The 24,722-nt window shown below is 37.7% G+C and overlaps 1 protein-coding gene across 2 annotated transcripts in view; it reads right to left on the bottom strand.

Annotated features, from left to right (window-relative positions):
- Nucleotides 1-22,959, bottom strand: part of LOC137017251 (adenylate cyclase type 9) — an 81,740-nt gene extending 58,781 nt beyond the window's left edge. Inside the window, exons 1-2 of one of the 2 annotated variants that reach the window (XM_067381295.1) lie at nt 22,668-22,959; nt 19,756-22,163 (exon numbers count right to left, since the gene is read on the bottom strand). In XM_067381295.1, the coding sequence (XP_067237396.1) occupies nt 19,756-21,568 (1,813 nt within the window). In that variant the 5' untranslated portion in view covers nt 21,569-22,163; nt 22,668-22,959. Of the gene's footprint in view, nt 1-19,755 lie in introns of both variants that reach the window. The other variant, XM_067381293.1, reaches the window with a different exon arrangement.
- Nucleotides 22,960-24,722: the final 1,763 nt, after the last annotated feature.

The raw sequence follows: 24,722 nt of genomic DNA, 5'->3' as shown, positions 1-24,722 counted from the left end.
AATTGATAATCTACCTTGTAATCATCATTTGAGATTGGTTGGTTGGTGTTTTAACACCATGTCAGCTTTCTTGGCTATTTTCATGCAAAGTAACTAGTAGAATGTTTTTAGTACCTTTATGGATCTTGAGAGGTGCAGTAACATTGCTGGCAATGGAGGCCTCACTGAGCCATCGGATTTAAAACTGCAGTGAATTGTATATTTTGCTGCTTTTTACTCGCAACTGTGTTTTTATTCTACAATTCTGACTTTATATCTCACAATTGTTTTTATCACGCAGTTCTGACTTTATGGGCCCTATTTTAACGATCAAAGCGCATGGTCTAAAGCGCACAGCGCAAGTGCACTTAGGGCGTTTCAGAATCCGCTTTCGTTAGTTTAAGGATGTGAAAAATGGTTGGCGCTCCCGGTGCATGGTCTAAAAGGGCTGTCCCTATTTTCCTAATGAGTAATGGGTGTGTTTCGGGCATAACGTGCGGTAAACCAATCAGAGCCTCATCTCCCATTCTCTTTAAAAGCCAGTTGTGCTCACGCCATGGCGTATTTGCTATTTACATGGCGGAATTTGCAAGCGGAAAAACGGAAAGCTTCTCTAGCGAGGAAACGGATCTGCTCGTGCACGAGGTTAAAGCGCGCGAGCAGACCATCTATGGGACAAGCCAGATTCCACCAAAACATTTTTATCTTTATGCACACAATAATAATCTTTTACATTTTAATCCTTTTATTTGTAATATTTGGCATGTTTGTGTGCTGCTGTGCATCCCTGTGTGTGTAATAAGCAGAGTGTACGCACATTGTGCACCCGCATATGGGCGTAAATGCATTTGCTATTTAAACAACGTGGCGCAGGACGTGAAAATGGAAACTGCATCATGCTGAAACTAGCAAAAAACACCCACGTTGAGCCTGGCGCCACATAGTGTATGACCTATTATCTCACAGTTCGGACTTTTTTTCTCAGAATTGCGAGATATAAACAATCGCGAGATATAATGTCAAAATAAGTTGCAATTCTGACTTTATAACTTGCAGTTCTAAATTTATATCACACACTCTGACATTTTTTCGGAACTGTTAGTTTATATCATGCAATTCTGACTTTATAACTTGCAATTTTGACTTTATATCATGCAATTCTGACATTTTTTTTTCAGAATTGTTAGTTTATATCATGCAATTCTGACTTTATAACTTGCAATTCTGACATTTTTTTGGAACTGTTAGTTTATATCATACAACTCTGACTTTATAACTTGCAGTTCTGAGTTTATATCATGCAATTCTGACATTTTTTCTGAACTGTTAGTTTATATCATGCAATTCTGACTTTACAACTTGCAATTCTGACTTTATATCATGCAATTCTGACATTTTTTTTTTCAGAATTGTTAGTTTATATCATGCAATTCTGACTTTATAACTTGCAATTCTGACATTTTTTTGGAACTGTTAGTTTATATCATGCAACTCTGACTTTATAACTTGCAATTCTGACTTTATATCATGCAATTCTGACATTTTTTTTGGAACTGTTAGTTTATATCATGCAATTCTGACTTTATAACTTGCAATTCTGACATTTTTTTGGAACTGTTTATTTTTTATCATGCAACTGACTTTATAACTTGCAATTCTGACTTTATATCATGCAATTCTGACATTTTTTTTGGAACTGTTAGTTTATATCATGCAATTCTGACTTTATAACTTGCAATTCTGACATTTTTTCGGAACTGTTAGTTTATATCATGCAATTCTGACTTTATAACTTGCAATTCTGACTTTATATCATGCAATTCTGACTTTTTTTTTTTCAGAATTGTTAGTTTATATCATGCAATTCTGACTTTATAACTTGCAGTTCTGACTTTAAATCATGCAATTCTGACATTTTTTTGGAACTGTTAGTTTATATCATGCAATTCTGACTTTATAACTTGCAATTCTGACTTTATAACTTGCAGTTCTGACTTTATATCATGCAATTCTGACATTTTTTTTGGAACTGTTAGTTTATATCATGCAATTCTGACTTTATAACTTGCAATTTTTAGAAAAAAGTCAGAAGTGTGAAATTACCTTTTTTATTTATTTTTTATTTCATGGCAGAAACAAGCTTCCATACTTGAATGTCCAAACTGGCAAGCCTTAAAACACATACAGCTGACAAAGTTTAGTAAAGACACAATTGAAAGTGATCTGGCTTCAGGGCTTGCAGGTTGTCAGGGACACAACACGGCTTGGCTCTCTGTGTCACAGAAAACAGCTGATGTGAGGTGATTTCCATATTTTTGTTTTTGAATGGTGTAAAATCACTTGAATGTTCAAAATGGCAAGCCTTTAAACTCATACAATTGACAAACTTTCTTGAGGACGCAAGCGAAAGTGATCTCACTTCGGGGTTGCACGCTGTCTGTGGGTGTTGACTCAGCATTTGAGTTCACCTCCGTGCTCCGAGCCATGTGACTACACACGCATTAGTATTAACAGTATTTAAAATATAAATAAATAACCAACAAGTTAGAGGTTCCGAATTTCGGTTTTGAGAACTTTTCAATTAATCATTCAGCACTAACATGTATTTTCAATGAACCTAGGTTGAATATTACTAAATATCAAATTAATACTCAAAATACATCGACCAGTCCAAACCTTCCCGTCTTTGAACCCGGTTCAGACCGAATCAGGAAGTGCGGCTCTCCTTATAATCATGGTGCCCTTGAGCAAGACACTCAATCACAGGTCATTCAAGGGAGACTGTCATTATGGGTTAAAAATCATCCACTAAGTGACAGATAACATCTCGTTCTCCGCTGCAGAACACTGGCTTTGCTAGAGCTCCGACAGACACCGCAGGGACAAGAGAGAAGAGCCTACGTCAGAATGAGAAACAACACTGCCACTTTGAGTTTTTCATATTCTATTAATGGCTTTATGAGAACATACTTGGAGTCAGTAGGTCAGAACAGCGTGGACGGTCGCAGCAGATACGGTCTCTCCTGTCACCTTCAGACCGTACAATCTGACATCAAAGTGCAGCTGCTGCCTCGGCATGCTGGGAATCAGCATCACAGCGGGATGTATTTACTCTTCGCGGTCTCATTAACTGTCATAGCAGCTGCTGAAAGAATTTCAGTTACCTTGTCTCCCCTGTTGACTCACTCCTTGACACCAAAACACCCTCGTTCTGTTTCAGCAGTCTTGAGGAATACCTGGGAAAACTAGATGATAATTTTGTCAATGGAGAAATATGCTTTTTAGCAACAGACGGTGCAGAGCAACTACCAGCTGTGGCTAACTGAACCATGCTATCCAGACAAACTTTGACTCCTTGTTCTTGTTATGTACAGCACAAGCAAGGAAGAGAAAGAGAGGTGGATCCAATTTGCAGCCAATTAAACAAAACGAAGACTATCCGAAACCAGGAACATAGGATAAATCGCAGGAGCCAACTAACGCAACACCACAGACAAATCCGAACAAAGGATTAAATTAACTCTCTGGAGTCTGAGGCTGATTTGGGGACTGGAGAAGTTTTGACATGCCCTGACATTTGTGCTTTTTTCAGTTGTTCATAAACATATTAATGACACAAGTGTTATTACACTGTATTCAGCACAAACTAGGCTACCATAATATGTGAGGAACATGTATGTACATGTTTGAGTTTTTGAAGGAATAATGCTTATGCGTGGTTATTGAAAAAACAAAAAACTTAAGTCACTGAAATAAGGCCAAAAAAAGTATATTAAATCTGTGTTCACAAGACTTCTGGGTATTGGAGGTTGTAGACTAGAGTTTTTGCTTCAGAATTATGTAAAAATTATGCTGCCTACTCCTACATATAAAACAATATATTGATTTAGTTTTTGTAAGACACTTTTTGTCAAGAAACACAGTATGCGTGGAGGCGTGAATCATCATGAATAATGGGGCATTTACACCTGAGAAGACAAAAGAATTGCATAATAATGACCTGAAATGACTTGCATATTAATGAGGCCTTTCAGTCAGGTAGGCTGTGAAAAAACCCTCTGTAATCATGTCTCAGCTCAATTCAAAATAATGGTATTCTATTGTATTCTTTAAAATATAATTTAATTTCTGTGATGCAAAGTGTCTGAACAATTATGTTACCTCTATGGCATTTCATATAGGCTTTTAGCGTAAAGCATGCACATTTGGAGAAACATTGATGGATTCTCATATGTTTATGTCAATTTTCTATACAGAGGAGTAATATTTATTCTATATTTATTCTCATCACTATGAGTGCTGGATACTGTGTTTTCAATTCATACTTGCAGCCGGAGGGCGCTCTGTACACCTTTAGTCCACAAATTATTCTAAAGAAGAAGAGGACATTTCAGGAATGGTGTTTTCAATTCAGCCGGAGGGCGCTCTCTGTGCACCTTTAGTCCACAAATTATTCTAAAGAAGAAGAGGACATTTCAGGAATGGTGTTTTCAATTCATACTTGCAGCCGGAGGGCACTCTCTGTGCACCTTTAGGCCACAAATCCATATAAAGAAGAAGAAAAACCAGGAACTAACTGCATGTCTTCTAGAGCTCGCTAACCATGGCTTTAACATCCAGATAAGCACTTTTCAAGATAATAAATACACGATTGAGACAATGTATGCATGTGTTGCCTCAGAATTTGCCTCAGAATCGCGTTCTCCCTCCGTGTGGCTGCATTAGCGGATAATGAGCTGAATCACCGGCATCTGACATGGCTCTGTTTTCATACAGATTACATAAACACAGAATGTTTGTTTTCGATTTGGCTTGCACGATTTAAAACCTGACATTTCAACGTTTCTTTAGACATAAGTCTAATTTTTTTGTTATTGATATTCACTAAATTACATTTAATTTTCTGAGAACTATCAGATTGGACTTCGTTCAGAGGGAGACGAGAGATCACACATCATGTTAGTTTTCTTTATTTCACAAAAAACACAACACTTTGTTTTTACTCTGTATTTTGAGTCTCTTTCACACTGGTAAGAAAAAAAACGCGGTGGTATCGCCGGCGATAATATTGATGAGTGGGAAAATGGGGAACAAAATTGAACAGAACACATGAAAACAATGTGATACAAAGTAAAACTCCATAAAACAGAATGAAAAAACAGTTCTATAACAGTGTTATTTTAGTAATATTGAGACACTTTTTTTATTAATTGTAACTAATTTATTTATTATTATTACTATTTTATTAATCTTTTGAATTAGATTTTACATTTTGTTTTTTATTTTAACGTAAGTTAAAATATTAGTAATTTTATTTATTACATAATAATTTGAATTAGTTTTTATTTTTCATTTTCATTTTAGTTAAAGTTTTAGTAATTTCATTGTGTGTTCTTGTAATTTTTTAAAAATGTCTATATAATTTCTATTTCATTTTTAGTTTTTGTACATCAAGTTAAACAAAATTTGGCAACTAGTTGAACTGAAATAATTGTGTTTTTATAGATTATTTTAATTTTTTAAATTTCAGTTTTAGTTAAATTATATTATCAATATTACATATTTAGGACATATTACACACTATTATAGTTTTTATTAATATTTTTAATTCGTTTTTATTTTTATATTTTCCGGTTTCATTTTAATTTTAAAGTTTTAGTAGTTTTATTTTTAACTTTTCAAGTTTTAATATTTTTAAGTCTATATTGTTTTTATTCATACTGTTTCTATTTCAAGTTAAACTAAATAAAAATGAGTAATGCTGCATTGGCAACAAGCTGAAATAAGTATTATTGTTAATTATTATATTATAATTTTTTTGTATATTTCAAGTAACACATTTTTTCATGGTTTTACTTTTAATTTCAGTTAACTACAATAACCCTGGTTCTTAGCAGCTAGAAAACTGCATAACCTGTCTCTCTATATATTGTGATACGCCCAATGCAAGAGAAACTGTCTTTTCTCAGCTGTTGTCACAGAATGCAACCATGAACTCACTGCAGTCCCCCTGGAGCGATCCGAGGTTAAGTGCCTCGCTCAAGAGCACAATGGTGATCACTAGCGCTCGACCGCTATGGGTTTTCAATGGTCAGAGCCCACAGCACGCAGGATGGCCGATTGCCAAAATAATAGTCTGAGACCACATTTATTTTTAAACCTGGAAATAAACTGATTTTGAAGAAAACTGAAACAAAGAAACACTATGATAATAAAGAAAAATATTTAAAATTCTGCATTTTTTAGTGACTAATCAAATGCAAGTAAAAGAATGCCACTGATCATGTGACACTTTGTACAGATGATTTAAATATTTAAATAAAATAAGTTGCATGCTACTACACTATGGTCCAAAAGGATTTTTTTTAAAAGAAGTTAATACTTTTATTTAACAATGTTGAATACAAATTATCAAAAGCGACAGTAAAGACATTTAAAATTATAGATTTTAATTTTTTTTTTTTTATTTCTTTTGAACTTTCCATTCATCTAAGAATCCTGAACTCAAACGCATCACAGTTTCCACAAAAATATTAACTGTTTTCAACACTGACAATAATCAAAAAATCTTGAGCATCAAATCATCATATTAGAATGATTTCTGAAGGATCATGTGACACTGAAGACTGGAGTAATGATGCTGAAAATTCTGCTTTGATCACAGAAATAAAGTACATTTTAAAATATATTACAATAGAGAACAGCTATTTTACATTGTAATAATATTTCACAATATTACTGTTTATATGATCAAATAAATGCAGCCTTGGTGAGAGACTTCTTCCAAAAACACACACCAAAAAATGTACTGCCTCAATTTTAGAAGGGTAGCATAATTTCATTTGTAATGTAAAGAAATGTATTCATAAAAAAAAATGAAGTATTTATTTGGTCTCCATTGTATGATACAATTTCATACATCTATTTATCAATAGATTTTTTGTTAAAGGCAGGGTAGGTGATTTGTTCCAGAAACATTTTTTGTTACGTTGGTTGAAAGTTTCTTCACGTCACTAAGTTAAGCGTTCTAAATGTATTTATATGTATATGGAAGACGTAGAACCATAAAATGCTCATCCAGTCACTGTATTCGGTCAAAGACATGAGGTAGTTTAACGCCGCCTCTTGTGACGCTTTTGTTTGCTCCCTGCTGTCGGCATTCATGTGTTTTGAAGGAGGCGTGGCTTTGGAGACGCTCTGAAGGGAGGGTGGGATCTTATGCTTTCAAAGCTAGCTCGCTATTGCTAGCCTCTCCGAAAATGCCATACCTTTAATCAAGTATACTGATTATCTCAAAATGGCTAAACATTAGCTAATTAACCAGGCAATATATCGATCTATAACTAATGCTGATGCACGACTCGCTCTGTGCTGAGATTGACCAGTCAAGAGCCCTTAACCACTACACCCACTACCACCCCATCAAGGTTAAAACAATGTCAAAATCTCCACTTCATGATAAAAGACTGCTGCACGGAGGTATAAACAAACAAATTTAAGTTGATCAATTCGCAACCTACACTTTCTTCTTGGGAGCATGCAGTTTGAATTATCTAAATATATGACTGCACCTCTGGGTTATATGTGCGTTTATGCAAATTTCTCCAAAATCCCCCTGAGAAAAATAGCGCAGAGCTTCACTTTAAAATAATGTAAAGTGTCTCCTGGTTTCCACCCCATCGACACATTATTTGCCTCCTTCCATCTCCCACTGGACTGCCTGCCTACTTTCCTTCATTTCTCCCTGTGAAGGTCAAACCGAAGGTTGTTTCACAGTAACACATGAGCACGGCACACTGACTGCCATCAGACGAATGACATGAAAGTGAAATGAATGGAAAATGAGTCATTCGCAGATGAACAGAGAAGAATGAATGTGATTAATAATGGGTTTTCATTTTAACCCCATTGATTCGAACATCTGCAGAGGTTTAGGTGAAACAAATGACCAGTTATTTTACGTCTACATAATGTACACGTGAATAAAGAAATCAGAAAATACACGCACTGAAATAACTGGAAAATAATTTCAGGACATAGGACAGGCTAGAATCAATACTATCTCAAAATGTAATTGAACAAGACAAGCAAGAACCCCCTAAAACACTCTACAAACCACATTTACTCTTAAAAATAAAGCTTCAAAGCTTCTTGACTCTTGACTTCTAGAGAAATGTCTTAAATGATTGCATAATACTTTCATGTTTAACTGGTTATTTCAATTATTTCTACTGATAAATTATGTTTTTGCGCTGTTTAATTCATAACATTTAATCAAGATAAAAAAGAATTAAACAAAATTAGTTCAACTAAATCCATAAAAAGATCCCATGATGGAAACTCCTTAAAGGATATAGGGCCTTTCGCACTACAGGAACTGGGAATGATTTTAGTAACAGGAACTCCTTTTGTGGAGACTAAATTAGCTCCTACTTCAGAGTAGGGTCTAACCCAGCACTATAGGAACTACCAGTGATGTAAGTGTATGGTGATTGGACAAAAGCATGCCATATAAAACACCGGCACTTGCCATTTTTAAAATCTGTGTAAACACTGTTTACTTACTCCACAAACATGGAAAACAGTGATAGATGGGCCGATGCAGAAGTCCAGGCACTTCTCAAATGATTACACTGTCCTCCATCTTCCAGCTGTTAACATTGTTGAATGCCGTGCTTAAAGAGGACCTATTATGCCCCTTTTCACAAGGTGTAATATAAGTCTCTGGTGTCTCCAGAATGTGTCTGTGAAGTTTCAGCTCAAAATACCCCACAGATCATTTATTATAGCTTGTCAAATTTGCCCCTATTTGGGTGTGAGCAAAAACACGCCATTTTTGTGTGTCCCTTTAAATGCAAATGAGCTGCTGCTCCAGAAGAGGGTGGAGCTTTAACAGCTCGTGCTTCAGTTGTTCAACAACAACAAAACTGGAGAATCTCACGCAGACAAAATGAGGATTGTCAGTAATGGTGTTCAGCCTTACATTGTTCAAACCGGAGTCGACACTGATGGAGAGACTCAGGAAATAATCACAAATTTTAGAATGAAACTGGATGTTTCTGAACGATACATTTATGCAGTTGATTCAACTCATGTTAATCTTTTGTGCAAATCCAGTGTTGAATTGACCCTCGTTTGTGAAGCAGTCTGGTGTAAAATGACAGCATGGTAACAACACTCTACTAAAACAACTGTTCTTCTTCTCTAAAGCAGCCCAACATGGCCTCACCCCCTTTGTTGCATGTTCCCGGGGGCAGGGTTTATGTAAATTTTAGGGTTAGTGATGTCACCAATGCAGGAAGTAGTTCATTGTAGTCCCTACCAGCCGTTTGTCGTAGTCCTTAAACAGAGAATTCTTTAAAAGAAAATATCTCCCTTTGAATTGAACTTTGAGCATCATAACTTTGCAGATGTTGTTTATGCTCAAACAGCAACATTACACACTAACTAAAGTTAAAAAAATGAAATCATAATCAACCAACCCTTTAAATAACTTTGTTGTCAGCTAGTTTGAAAATGGTCTTAGTAGTAGATTTAAGACCACAATATGTAAGACTGTCCAAATCACAACCTATACCTTTAAATAATGCAATATTTGAGGTGACAGCCATTTGTATTGGTGTCCGAAACCATAGTGGACGTTATCGGGTGCACTCATTCAATCTCATAATGCACCGCGATAATGAGTGTACAACCAATGAACACTCAGCGGCTACAGAATACCCATAATGCACTGTAAGGGTCATGCCGAATGAATTCCCGCTTCTGACCTGAAGATGGCGCCTGCAGCTGAATCATCCATCCATTTCCCAAACCGCTGGTCCAATGTGGGTACAGCGTAATATCACACAGATATAAACTCCTGATTATTAAATTGTTTAAATAAGGTTTATAAATGTTAGTTTCCATGACAGAGTTCAAGATAAATCTTTTCATTACTCCTGTAGCTGCCAGTTTGCAAAGTTTTTAAATGATTATTAAACAGCAAGCACAAACTATGCAAAAGCGGCAGCAAACTCAGTGTCCGTATTCACTCACTCGTTTTCATTCACTCCATCAAGTGTGTGGAGTAATGTAGGAAATAGTGGGTATATTTCGGACACAGCTTAAGTTTCAGGGGACTGCCCTGGTGGCTAGTTCCTATAACTGGGTACCTAAAACTACCCAGTGTGAATTAATATGAAGCACCTAACAGAACCCTTTAAAGTTCTATTCAGAACCTTCTTTTCTAAGAAAAGATGGAACACAAGAACACACTAAAATCCTTTAGAATTCCATAGTAACGTTTTACCATTGTCCTATCAACATCCAAGCCTTTTGCACAGAAAACACCACTTATGTGTTTTGCAGAAAATATAATTTTAACTAATTACAGACAATCATTTTTTGAAGCTAAAATCGTGCTTAATTGAAAAGCAATCATTTGGAAGCACAAACCAAATGGCTACATTGATGCCCTTTGAGTTGGAATAATTTGAGAAGAGGTCACCCTAATGACACACAGAGACCGGTTTATGGAAATTCACAGACAATATTGATTGATATGCAATTAACAGTCTGCAACTTTCGAATTCACACATACAAGGCATGTAATTGACTAACACTTGACCAGTGCTGGGGAAACTGTATCTTAAACTACTAAAGCACTAAAGCAGTTAGTCAAGCTTACAGTCAAGTCATTTAACAGATACATTTACACCTAACACAATTAATAAAATCATTTACATAGCTGAATGCTGAGAACTTAGAAAAGAAATACAACATTTAACAACTTTGCTACTACACTGTGATATAAGCAATCAACAATAAATAGATAAATTTAACACAAACTCAACTAATAAGTTACAAGGCTGTTTATAACATTCATCTGGGAACACAATATGCGTCACTTCACCAGATTTGTAATGTAAATCATTTATAAACAGCAACACAGGAGAATACATTGATATGATACTAAACATGCAAACTGTTGTTCATTGTAATTTCAAAATAAAAGTTTAAACCTCACTCTGAGTTTGCATGTTTTTATGTCCACGTGAGTTTGTTCAAGAAATTACAGTGGCTGTAGCATTTCTATCGTAAAGAAGTGGCCAAATATTAAAGATGAAGTGAACATTTGAATTAAATGTTGTTTGGCCAGTATTAAACAAGGATTTGATCATGCTGTATGTGTAACAACAATATTATAATACATAATGAACTAAGTTGATTTTGTACAAAACCTTATGATTACTTGCTTTTGATACTTTATTTGAATCAATTATTGCCTCATTGTTTTTATTTATGCATTTTAAGCCATTTTAAAGGCTATTTTTATTACCACAAAAATATTATCTGATTACTTGATTAATCGTCAAAATAATCAAATGATTACTTTATTTGAGTACAGTAAAAGACATTTTTCCAGACATTTATTTCGTCATTTATTGACAAACACGAACCATATAAATGGACCAGTTCACTAAAATGAATTGGACTCCCCAAACAAACATACAAGAGAGGGAAGAATTTATTGGAAAAGTAGCTTGTTGCTGCAAAAGCTACTCAGAAACGTAGCTAGAAGAACATTCATAACCTACTTGCATCTCCTAAAAATGTAGTTCACATAAAAAATTGTGGGCCACAAAAATATGACCCATATTCTTTCTTCAGTGGGAAATGAAATGCCTGACAAAACGACCGTTTGCATAGCCCGACGATAAGGGAGGTGGCATCGTTCTGAAACCGCAGGAGGACCAGGGCACAGTCAGGTCCTTTCCAGGGAAACGGCCAAAAATAGCCTCCATTTCCACTCAAATGAACACTCCACACAACAGGGGCCGGCACACACACAAACGCAAGCACAGTGGGAAGTCGGAAGTGCCAGAGGGTACGGGATGTGGAAGGCACAAAGATACGCACCACCGTGACACTCAAGAACACTTGTGCTAAGAGGTTATTTTATTGAACGCTTTAATCTCTCATCATGGAGCGTCAGAAATCGCCCCGAAATGCACTTGTTTTCCAAAATGCAGCCAAACGCTTGGGCCTCCTCCTCCCTTGGGCGATGCATTGGCTGGCAAGAAAAAAGGTTCATTGGGGTTCAATATCGAACCTTAGGTTTCTAGACTCAATTTTATGAAAAAAGGTAAAATGTCGTAAATGATGGTATAATACTTTCATGTTTAACAGTTTTTTTTTTTTTTTTACATTTTTTCTACTGATAAAGTTTGTTTACAAGTTGTTTTATTCATAAAATATAATTACAATTAAAAGTGAATTAAAACATTAGAACTAAATCCATCAAGTGATCCCATTATGGGAACCAAGAGAAGTTCTATATATAAAAAGAACCCTTTAAGCTTCTATATGCAACCTTTTCTTCTAAGAGTGATGTTTATCCAGAGCAACAATTATGACTATTCTTATTTTTGCTATTTATAAAGCAGACTGTGGTTTATTGGACGTGTACCAGGCGGCATTGTGGAAGCGACAGTGACTTATTCGTGGCTTGCACGCAATACATTTCAGAGCGAGAGTGTGTGAGGTTAGGATATTGTTTTTCTTGACTAGTGCACTGGAGGCGACTAAATAGGTACACATTTATCATTCCCCCTCTATTTACTTTGAACCTGTTTTCCTAGCATTCATGTTGACGATTAGATGTGGGTTATTCCTGTTATGCATTTCCTCAATTTTATCAGTTTATAATAACAAACTTGGATGTTTTATAGGGAGACAAACCAGAAACACATCACAGAATTCATGAAAGGGCATTGCTTATACACTCAATGCTGTTGTTTTTCCATTAAAATGATGTCAAATCCTGGAGAATGATGTCATTAGTGGGCTTTTGTTTGAATTTATAAAAGACTGGGGAAAAAACAGGATGGAAGGAGATATTTTGGGACACAGGACAAAAACAATTATATAAATTGATATATAAATTCCAATGAATTTTTTTTTTCTTTGAAACATTGAGTATGAAAAGTATGAAACATTTGGAATGTTTCCTTAAAAAAAAAAAAAAAAAAGCAATTTTTTTCCAGGTTAGACATTACATAACCAGGGAAAATACATAAATATCCAGTCATACCAAGGCAGAAATTTAAAATAACTGCTATATGCACTTAATTATAATATACAGTGGGTACAGAAAGTATTCAGACCCCTTTACATTTTTCACTCTTTGTTATATTGCAGCCATTTGCTAAAATCATTTAAGTTCATTTTTTTCCTCATTAATGTACACACAGCACCCCATATTGACAGAAAAATCATAGAATTGTTGACATTTTTGCAAATTTATTAAAGAAAAACTGAAATATCACATGGTCCTAAGTATTCAGACCCTTTGCTGTGACATTCATATATTTAACTCAGGTGCTGTCCATTTCTTCTGATCATCCTTGAGATGGTTCTACACCTTCATTTGAGTCCAACTGTGTTTGATTATACTGATTGGACTTGATTAGGAAAGCCACACACCTGTCTATATACGACCTTACAGCTCACAGTGCATGTCAGAGCAAATGAGAATCATGAGGTCAAAGGAACTGCCTGAAGAGCTCAGAGACAGAATTGTGGCAAGGCACAGATCTGGCCAAGGTTTCAAAAAAATTTCTGCTGCACTTAAGGTTCCTAAGAGCACAGTGGCCTCCATAATCCTTAAATGGAAGACGTTTGGGACGACCAGAACCCTTCCTAGAGCTGGCTGTCCGGCCAAACTGAGCAATCGGGGGAGAAGAGCCTTGGTGAGAGAGGTAAAGAAGAACCCAAAGATCACTGTGGCTGAGCTCCAGAGATGCAGTCGGGAGATGGGAGAAAGTTGTAGAAAGTCAACCATCACTGCAGCCCTCCACCAGTCGGGCTTTATGGCAGAGTGGCCCGACGGAAGCCTCTCCTCAGTGCGAGACACATGAAAGCCTGCATGGAGTTTGCCAAAAAACACCTGAAGGACTCCAAGATGGTGAGAAATAAGATTCTCTGGTCTGATGAGACCAAGATAGAACTTTTTGGCCTTAATTCTAAGTGGTATGTGTGGAGAAAACCAGGCACTGCTCATCACCTGTCCAATACAGTCCCAACAGTGAAGCATGGTGGTGGCAGCATCATGCTGTGGGGGTGTTTTTCAGCTGCAGGGACAGGATGACTGGTTGCAATCCAGGGAAAGAAGAATGTGGCCAAGTACAGGGATATCCTGGACGAAGACCTTCTCCAGAGTGCTCAAGACCTCAGACTGGGCAGTAGGTTTACCTTCCAACAAGACAATGACCCTAAGCACACAGCTAAAATAACGAAGGAGTGGCTTCACAACAACTCTGTGACTGTTCTTGAATGGCCCAGCCAGAGCCCTGACTTAAACCCAATTGAGCATCTCTGGAGAGACCTAAAAATGGCTGTCCACCAACGTTTACCATCCAACCTGACAGAACTGGAGAGGATCTGTAAGGAGGAATGGCAGAGGATCCCCAAATCCAGGGGTGAAAAACTTGTTGCATCTTTCCCAAAAAGACTCATGGCTGTATTAGATCAAAAGGGTGCTTCTACTAAATACTGAGCAAAGGGTCTGAATACTTAGGACCATGTGATATTTCAGTTTTTCTTTTTTAATAAATCTGCAAAAATGTCAACAATTCTGTGTTTTTCTGTCAATATGGGGTGCTGTGTGTACATTAATGAGGAAAAAAATGAACTTAAATGATTTTAGCAAATGGCTGCAATATAACAAAGAGTGAAAAATTTAAGGGGGTCTGAATATTTTCCGTACCCACTGTATGTATATGTATATATGAGAGAGAGAATCTTTAGTTTAATATTTTAGCCTAAATAAAATAAATAAATAAATATGGTCCATTTTCCAAGTGGAAAAAATAGATTTTAAATATGTAAATAAGCTGATTTTTATTAACTTACTTATTTGTGATATTGTGAAATTTTAATAGTTTACCCAAAATATAATAGAATAGAATAGAATATAATTATTATAATAATATAATATAATATAATATAATATAATATAATATAATATAATATAATATAATATAATATAATATAATATAATAGAATAGAATAGAATAAAATAGTGTTGTAGCACTACCCTAGATGGCTTCAGAGTTAACACAGAAGTACTAAAAGCTGTAAAAACCCCAATTTAGATTTGATGGAGTCTTGGTTTCACGGTTTGATTTCACAGAGACATGAAAACATACTGCACAGTGGGAATGACCCAGGTGTGCTGTTTTTGTTGGTTTCAGCAGCTTGATTTCACCAGTAAATTGAAAGAACTTGCTGCGAGAGTCAGCAGAGCATCAGAGCCAATGCTTTCATTTAAACACATGTTCAATCCAAAAGAACATCAGCGTCTAAAGGGAGACTGCAGTTTTGTGATTAGCGTCCAGGTCGGTGTGATTTACTCGAGACCTGGACAGTGTCCGTTCTCGGTTTGCCAGGTTTCCACACGAACACGCTACTTTCCTTTGATGATTTACACAGCTACTGTGAGCAGCTGGAAGATTTTTGCCGTTCTTGAGTCGAAGTCTCGCTTGATGGAGAGCTCGTTCAATGGGCCTGTAAATCCATGAGGGAAAGATAAATCCTGGGCACTGGACTGAATACATCTCTTCGGAGTGGGAAAATTAAGCTTTCAGCCAGTGAACGTGTGGGGGGAAAAAAAGGGTACACGCCTGAAGAGCGGCAATCAAATTAATACAAGATATGAGGGGAAGAATGTCTGCCCTTTAATCATTTTGTTGATGATTAAAGAGAGGAAGTCATATATTAAAGCTTCAGGCCGCGGGTACAGTTTGTGTTAAACTGAGCGAAATGAGATGCAGTGAATTCAACAGAGAGTTCAGTGGTGTTAGAAAAAGAAAGGTTGTTATGCAATGTTACGCTTGCCCTTGCTGTACCATTCTGAGTCATAAAAAAAAAAAACTCTAAGAGCAAAACCATCCACTGGAAAAACTACAGTACTGAGTGGCACACAAAATAGAGAATGAAGGAAAGAAACTGAGAGATGAACTGACAGATATTCCGAAATAGGCACCATGGGACCATTTAAAGGAGGCCATTTTACCCTTTTAAATGAAAGCTGAAGGAATGACAGAGTAAAAAAAATGAAGCTCATTTCCTCAAGAGACTCAAATCCTCTCTGATTGAGGGGGAGTGCTGGCAAGTAACACTAGGAAAATGAAGCGAGACTCTCAAGGGCGACAGATGCGCCATCATTTCCAGTTGACCCGCAAGACCTACTGAGACACCTGCATTGCCTCGGCATGAGGATGCTGTGACAGCACGGAGATTTGTTCTGGCACAGCGATTTCAGTTTCACCAAGTGAGTAAATCCACTCACAAACAGCCGTTTGGGATCCTGTAGCACTTGGATTAAAGCATGGCAGATAAAGATGTCAAAAGTCCTGCGGAAATGCATTAGTCGATTTTTGACGTGAAGTTCCTTATGACTAGGATTGTCAAAAGTACCGACTTTGTACCGAAGGAATTTTGGAATTTTAAAAATGTGACGATACCAACATTTCCCCCAAGCATTTGGAGCGCTGTTGAGCGGATTCTTAAATGATTAGTTCACTTTAAAATGAAAATTACCCCAAGATTTATTCAAGCCATCGTAGGTGTATTTTTTTCTTTCTGATGAACACAATTGGAGTTATATTAATAAATATCCTGACACATCCAGGCTTTGTAATGGCAGTAAATGGGAAACAACAAGTATGAAGCTCAAGAAATCCATCCATCCACCATTAAGTACTCCACACAGCTCCAGGGGGTTAATAAAGGCCTTCTGAAATGATGCATTTGTGTAAGAAAAATATCCATATTTAACAAGTTATAAAGTAAAATATATAGCTTTAGCCAGACCGCCTTTAGTATTCAACTTACAAGGAAAGTGTATCGGCTCTCGCAGTTCAAAAAGCTACATCCTATGCCTTCCATATTCAACTTATGAAAAAAGCATAACTGACGTGATGTAAGTTGAATACGGAAGGCGGTCCGGCAGATTATAAAACCTGGATGCATCAGGATATTTATTAATATAACTCTGATATATCTGATACATTATTTTGTTCATCCAAAAGAAGAAAGTCAAATACACCTAGGATGGCTTGAGGGCGAGTAAAGCTTGGGGTAATTTTCATTTTAAAGTGAACAAATCCTTAAAATACCTCTAATTGGCCATTGTGTTCACATACTCAACAGATATGTCTGTGATTGGCTACAATGATCAACGCATCAAAAACATGGAAGTGTTTGAAAACAACCATCTATCAGCAGATCCCTAACATATCCGCTGATAAACGGCCGTTTTCAAACTCTCCCCTGTGTATCTGTGTAAGCGCTCGGTGAAGAGCGTCAAAGATGTCTATTTACAACATGTTTTTGAAGCGTTGATCACTGTAGCCAATCACAGACATATCTGTTGAGTGTGTGAACACATTGGCCAACCAGAGGTGTTTAAGAATCTGCTCCGTTGGTTTCGTCACATTTTTAAAATTTCAGTATTGACTTGGTACCGAAGTTGGTAGTTTTGACAACCCTAGTTCAGGCTAAACAATATTTTTTGTCTTTACGATAGTCACTGTGTCATATTATGCGATTTTGACTCCTTAATTCTTCTAGTGTCATGGACATGAAACATGTCAGACTACACGTTGCTTCCCGACCAAAGATCGCTTGCCCTCTTTAACAATGTGCATGATGTCATTGAGAACTAGCGACTGACTTCCTGAAACAAGAGCATAAACAAACAATATACTAGCCTAATGCTAATTCCAGTAGTCTCCATGTTGCTTAAGCACCTATTGTTCACCAGAATAGATCTTTTTTCACTCTGTCATGGTAGTCCCTCAAGAAAACATCATAAAGGCAGGAGTACTGTTGCCAAAGCTCCACAAAACCTTTCCAATATTGAAAAAATTCACCTAGCAGCACAAATACTATTGTCTCTCTTTTGTTTCACCATGTTTGAAAGCTGTGTACAGAAGAGTGTCTGTGCTCCTATTGGTCAACGTCACAGACGTGAAGGAAATTCTAGGTCTTGGAGGAAATTTAACATGCTAGTCTTTCTGTCGTGAAGTGTCACAGACGCAGCATTGGTTGTCGTCCGCTATGACACTCTATACGAGATAGAACGATTGATTCATTGTTGTTTACGAATCACCACAACACCCTACGTCAAATGGATCATGCCAAAATCTGGTAGATATTGTTTAGTCTGAACCCAGCATTAAAGATTATTTCAGCGACAATGACTAAAAAAACTGAATATGTGAATTCTTTAAGCCAATCTGCAGAGTAGAGGACAAGAGTCACTTTGCTAATCTTAATGTTTAGCCACACGATGTTAGAAACCTGTTATCAATTCTGTCAAAATGTGAATTCCACTTTCTATATTAATTATAGTCTGGCATTCCTCATTAAATGAAGAGGATCTATTAAGTAACCATAATTATGCCCTGAAAGAATTAATAACATGCTGGGACATTCATATACTGTAGGCTAGGAAAATATAACACTCAGTGTCCAATTATTGGCTTTTGCTTGAGCTCAAATACAATTAACAAAAAGTAGGAGCCATTTGCATAAGTTAATAATGTAAAAATGATAGCCTTTGGCCACATTTACACAAATGTCAATGCTTTGGACCTCGTAGGAATCCAATACTTGATATAAGAGAGGTTGCCAGCCATTAAGTAAAAGAAGAGAATTAAGCAACTGCAACAGATGTACATGCTAACCTTATTAGCTTGCAGAAAAAAGGTTGCTAATTTTCAGATGCTAATTTTTCTTTGTTGATTGCTCCTCAGAAAGCTCATTAAATCAGGATACAGATCTTTTTACAGATCTTTTGCAAGACAATGATTCTTAAAACCTTCATCATGAATCTCTTCCTGGTGGATGATGAGCCATTAAAGGGGAAGTTTGCACAAAAATGAAACAAATCTGTCATCATTTTATCGTTAACTAAACTATTAAAAGTGTTTTTTGTTCATAATAAAGCTGAAATAAAATAAGATATTATATATAATATATTTAATTTAAAGAACTAAAATGACAAACTAAAACTGAAATAAAAAAACTAAAAAGGCAAATAGAAATATTTAAATATAATAATGATGACAAAAGCATAACAAAATCTTTTTGTGTTTTGCAGAAGAAAGAAAGTCATACAGGTTTGCAACAACAAGAGTGTTAGTGAATGGTGACAGAATTTTAATTTCATGGTTAAAAATGAAAAATACTTGAAAAAATCCATGTATACATAATGCAAAAATACTAACAAATGTATGCCAAAATTGCATTGCAAGGCTATATTTCAAGTCTGCACTGCATGCTAACACAACTACACAGCAGAAAATGTTGCTAATTTGCATTTGCTCTGTTGACCACTGAACAGAAAAAAACATCAATGACAGGCCTTTTCCAAGAAAAAAATGACACGCACAAATAACCAAAATGAATCCCTTCCTGAAGGCTGCAGAAAAGGCTACACAGACTGACTAAAAGTCCTGCTGCAATAACTGAATATATCACAGAAAACGGAGGCAAATATTCAACAAAACGCTTTGACAAGTAGACCCTGAAGATACTGACAATACGCAGACTGAAAAAAGTTTCAATGCAGCTTAGAAAGTTGAGCCAAGAGCCAAACGTGTCACGCTCAGTCCTCCGAGGCACGGTTTCGCAACAAAGACTAAGCACATTGCTAAAAAAAGCAACATCTTTACATGCTCATGTACATCGTGTTAGTCATTCAAACATCTGAAATGCATATCTTACCTTTAAGCTGATCTGCAACCACACTTGGTCCGATCCTTTCTGTGACTCGGCCGTCTTCTCGCAAGTACCGGTCATCCAAGAACTTGTCTGTGGCCTCCGAAAGGTGAACCTTCCCGGCGACACCCAACTGCTCCATGAGATTGGCTAAATTGACATCATTGGACCAGACATCGAATTTAAAGCGCTTCATGCCGAGGATCCCGCAAAGGACGGTGCCCGTGTGGACGCCAACACGCATGTTGACCATTTCCTTTTTTTCTTGACAGAACTGCTCAATGGCCTGGATCATCCCAAGCCCCATCTCCACGCAGCAGTAGGCATGGTCCTCTCGTGGCTCGGGACAACCAGCCACACAATAGTAACAGTCTCCCAGAGTGCTGATCTTCTCGCAGCACGTGAGCTCGCACAGGCGATCGAAACGTCCAAATAAGTCGTTGAGGAGTCCCACCAGGGCATGCGCCGACTTGTTGGCACTCATCTTGGTGAATCCCACAATGTCGGCAAACAGGATGCTGACCGGCTCCATGCGTTTCATGTTGAAAGGCCGAAAGATGATCTGACCTCGAGGAATCGATGTCTTCTTGCGCTTGGTGCTCTTAGGGCTGGAGGCACCGGCAATGGCCGCTCCCGTCGAGTAGCGCTTAACCGAATTGTCATTGTCGTCATCGCCTTGCTTCATAAGCTCATCTGCCACCCTACGAGGCATCACAGAGTGAATCATCCTCTCCTTAAGGGCCTTTTCAACCTCCAAATCTTTCCCATGCATGATGGCTTGGCCGACCTTGAGGAACGTGCTGCGGGAACGCACTTCAGACATAATGAAAAGGTGAATACCAATGATGTGGGCGCAGACATGCAAAATGGCTCTTCCAGGGATCAGCCAGTAGAGCGTTTCCAAATGTTCCTCGGTGGAATTGCTCCATCCATTGGCTTGAATCAAGTGCATCCATCCAAGCGTCTCAAAAAGCACTGAGTAGAGCAGGCCGAGCAGTAGTGACGCGTAAAGACGGACATGGAGGAAACTGTAGAGCAACGAAAGCACCTCCATGCCTAGAGAGAAGGTGCCAACTGGGGACAAACAGGGGGCTACTGGACCTCCACTGCGAGCGGCTTCAAATGTCAGATTTTTATCCTCAGCGCCACTAAAGTCACCTACATCATCTTCATCCTTCAAAGGAGGCACATTAAAGTCACTAAAGCCTGATGTTTGGATCTGAGGTGCAAGAGTGAGGGCAAATGTCACCACAATGAGCAACAGCGAGGCTTGATTGTAGCAGTGAGTGTAGAACCGGGTGAACGTGAAGACGAACAGGACAGAACAGAGGAGTAGGAAGGAGGCCGTGGGCAATAAGAAGGCAGTCTGTTCACATCGATTAGCGTTAGCAATGAAGAACAACCCCCAGAGGAGGCTGGCGGCTGCCATGTAGAACAACACACAGCGGAAACGTCTCTGCGTCTGAGGGAAGCAGCGCTCGCGGCAGGCTTCCTCCAGAATGTTCGAGTCAAACTTGGGGTTCCAGAAGTGTCCGGCTGACCTCTCGAACAGCTGCGGCATCTTCCTCTGAGTCCTGAGGCCTTTGATCGCCGGTTTCCGGATGGCAGATTCGCCCGAGCTACAGCTGGAGGAGATACTGTACTTGCAATGTTTGGAGCCCCCAATGATACTGCACATGGCGCTGGCGCCCAGACTCCCACGCTGCTGTTTGTGAGGTTTGGTGCCGCTGATACGCACTGACACAGCACCATCGCCGGTGGAGTCACAGCTTGCTTCGCTGTTGTGAAACAGCAGATGTTGATGTTGAGGAGAAGCCATGATCAGAGTCGAGTCTGGGATAAATGCAAAAGAAGGTGCACGGATGGAAAAAGAATCAAATGTAATTTGAGTCAAACAACTCTGACGTCTAGATGGCAAAAGGTTTACTCATGCATCTAGTCAGTTCCAGGACTTTAAGTTTGGTTATTTCACCTCATGACGTCAATAGCGCATTCCTCTTGTTTTCTGTCCTTCTTGACGCACATGGGTTTAGAAAGGTTTATTCAAAAGGCATGGAATCTTTCAACTTACTACAAGTGAATCAAAATGTTTTTTCACTGATTGATTAAAGTTACATAATAAAACCACAAAAATGAAGGCTCAAGTCAAGCACTGTTTGCTTTGACTCTTTAGGAAACTCCATTCTGAGGGTCACAATTTTCCATATAAATGAGCCATTACGTTGGTTTTCATGGGGAAAAAAAGTCTATTGTATCTGCATTACCGTTTAAAGGGCTGTCAGCGTGCATGCTTTCAGTAAGCTCATATCCATCACAGTCCACGCATAAAAAAGTAAAAAAAAAAAAAAAAAACATTAAAACGTCCAACTTCCAGAATGAGAGGAGTATCTCAGGTCAGCCCAGGAGTGTTCAAACTAAAAAAAAAAAAACATGTGTTTCAACATTATTTACTTCACAAGAAAAATAATCTGGTTTCCTAAAGATAAGTCTTCCTTCCTCTTTTGTTCAGTATATTCAGAATACGTGTTCATTGGAGACTCCGCGACACATAAAGGGCACAACAGCGTTACTGTTGTCAAAAACATAAAAAAAAATATCAGCTAGTATTTTCTTTAAAACGGCCTGACGAGTTAATATTCTCTTGCTTGTAGCACCGACCTTTCCTGAGTTCCCACTCCGGATCTTGAAGACGCTTCTATTCCGAATTAAATGTGCGTAAAGGGATTAAAAATCATGAAGATTGCGCATATGGATTAACGAAACATCATTCAAGATGCATAAATGACTCTATGTCCAGTATATTCCCACAGACTCAAAACAATTTGATCTTAATTCAGGTTAGGCTGCTTGAAATCAGTTTAAGCCATTTATATCAACACATGTAAAACTTCAGTGCTTCAAATGAAGAATGAATTCACCTTGTTGGTCAGAATTCAGTTAAGTTTCCTTTTCCTTTACAGAGGCTGAAAGTCTGCACTTCTCTCTCCATAGACTCACAGTGGTAAAGTGCCTCTTTGGTTTCTCTTCAGGACTCATTTCCACGGGCAGCTTTTCCTGTGATATCCAAACAAATCTCTTTCTCAGCCGGTTACTCTATTTTCCCCATCAGGGCACAGCTTGGCACTCTTGACACATGCCAGTGTCTCGCGCGTATCATAATAGTTGACTTGTGTGCTCTCGCGCGGCTCGGGTGCGCCGGTGGCCATCAGACATCAGTGTGATCTCCATCTGTATTCGCAATCCGACGCGGTGTCTGTACAAGTCCACCAGACGCTGGAAATACATTTAGAGGTGGGGATAAAAACGCGTGCGTGTGCGTGCACGCTCCGGACAGAGAACAACAGAAGGGTGGCGAGCACGCATTCACTTGGAGGTGGGCTGTTCTCAAACCGCAGTGTTCGCGTCCGAGCGCGTCCCCAACGCTGACGCGCGTCACCGAGAGCTGTCAAAAGAAAGGGTGGGGGTTCCAATCAGTGTGACGTGTAATGCAGGGGGAGACACAGCTGTCATATTGAGAGCAATATGAAATCATCCAGACCAATTTAGCGTCGACACCTCTAGGTATAAACAAATTGTCTGTCTTATATGTCTTTGTTTGTTGCTTTTCCTTGTTTATTTGATAGACAGACAGACAGACAGACAGACAGAAAGAGATAGATAGATAGATAGATAGATAGATAGATAGATAGATAGATAGATAGATAGATAGATAGATAGATAGATAGATAGATAGATAGATAGATAGATAGATAGATAGATAGATAGATATTGACCTTTTCAGGTCAGCTCTGTTTGGGGCCGAAGGGTTTACTAAACATTTTCCAGAATGTTTTCTGTAATACTCACCAAATCCACCAATTTTGTAATTAAATGTTGATCCCAGTTTATGAAATTATTCCCCAAAATAAACCATAAGTCTTTAATCCACATGTTTTAATTAATAGAGTCTCTTTGCTTGGTTTCCGTGTTGTGCTCACAACACGCAACAGTAACTGTGGCTGAATCAAAGTGATTATGTTGTTTTGGAAGTCAGTGTGAGGCTAAGATGCTTAAAAACCTTCGGAAGACTGTTTCAAAGGAATTCCCTAGAGAACCGCAGATGTGTGTGTCCCTAGACCGGGCCTGAGCTCGAGGGCTGTGCAGGTTTCTTACAGAAGTACACTGATCCTTCATAGTAGTGTAAATTATACTCTGGAAAAAAAAAAAAAAAACTTGGAAAAGTACTTGGAAAAGTAGAGTGTCATGGAATTCTTAAGATGTCTAATCCACACAAACCTCTCAAGAACATGTCCAGATTGTTATATTTCATCCCAAAATCAACAGGAAAAAATTAAATATTTTCCTAGAAGAAAATGAAGGACCATAATTGTGGTGTATATATATATATATATAAGTGATTATATATATATATATGGGTCATTGGTAAATAAGGTTTTTAAAAGTATAAAAAAGAACATATAGTAATAATTAATTTCGAAGTTTTATTAAATGTTACCAATGAGATTATGTGGTTTTTATAATCAATTAACACTGTTTTTGTCATTTTTTACAAGATGGACAAAATTTGTCACTATAAAATTCATTTGGTTTAACCAAAAGTTCGGTTTTACCGAATGACACTTTTGGTTATACCAAATGACGATATTTTCAAACAATGCTAACAGGCTGATATCTAGCTAGCTAGCAAAAGGACAATTAAACATTTTATATTTATTACAAGTTTTTAAAATATTACAACATTTTTCATGTTTTTATAGCGGTTGCACCAAATGACGTGATGTTTCGGTACATGAGTATGAGCAAGTGAAAACATGAATTTTTCAAATAGTTAAAAGAGAGTTAGTTACTTTGCTTCATGACCATGTGGTACTTTGCAGGTGTCTGAATGATGTCACATCCTGTCACATGATATTGACCGCATGACTTGGTCCAAAATGGTCCCTTTATATTGGTTACTCCAAATGACATCAATG

Source organism: Chanodichthys erythropterus, chromosome 3 (genome assembly GCF_024489055.1).
Source record: "Chanodichthys erythropterus isolate Z2021 chromosome 3, ASM2448905v1, whole genome shotgun sequence".
NCBI lineage: Eukaryota > Metazoa > Chordata > Actinopteri > Cypriniformes > Xenocyprididae > Chanodichthys > Chanodichthys erythropterus.
The sequence above is the reverse complement of the archived record's forward strand: the minus strand, read 5'-3'. Positions and strand labels throughout refer to the sequence as shown.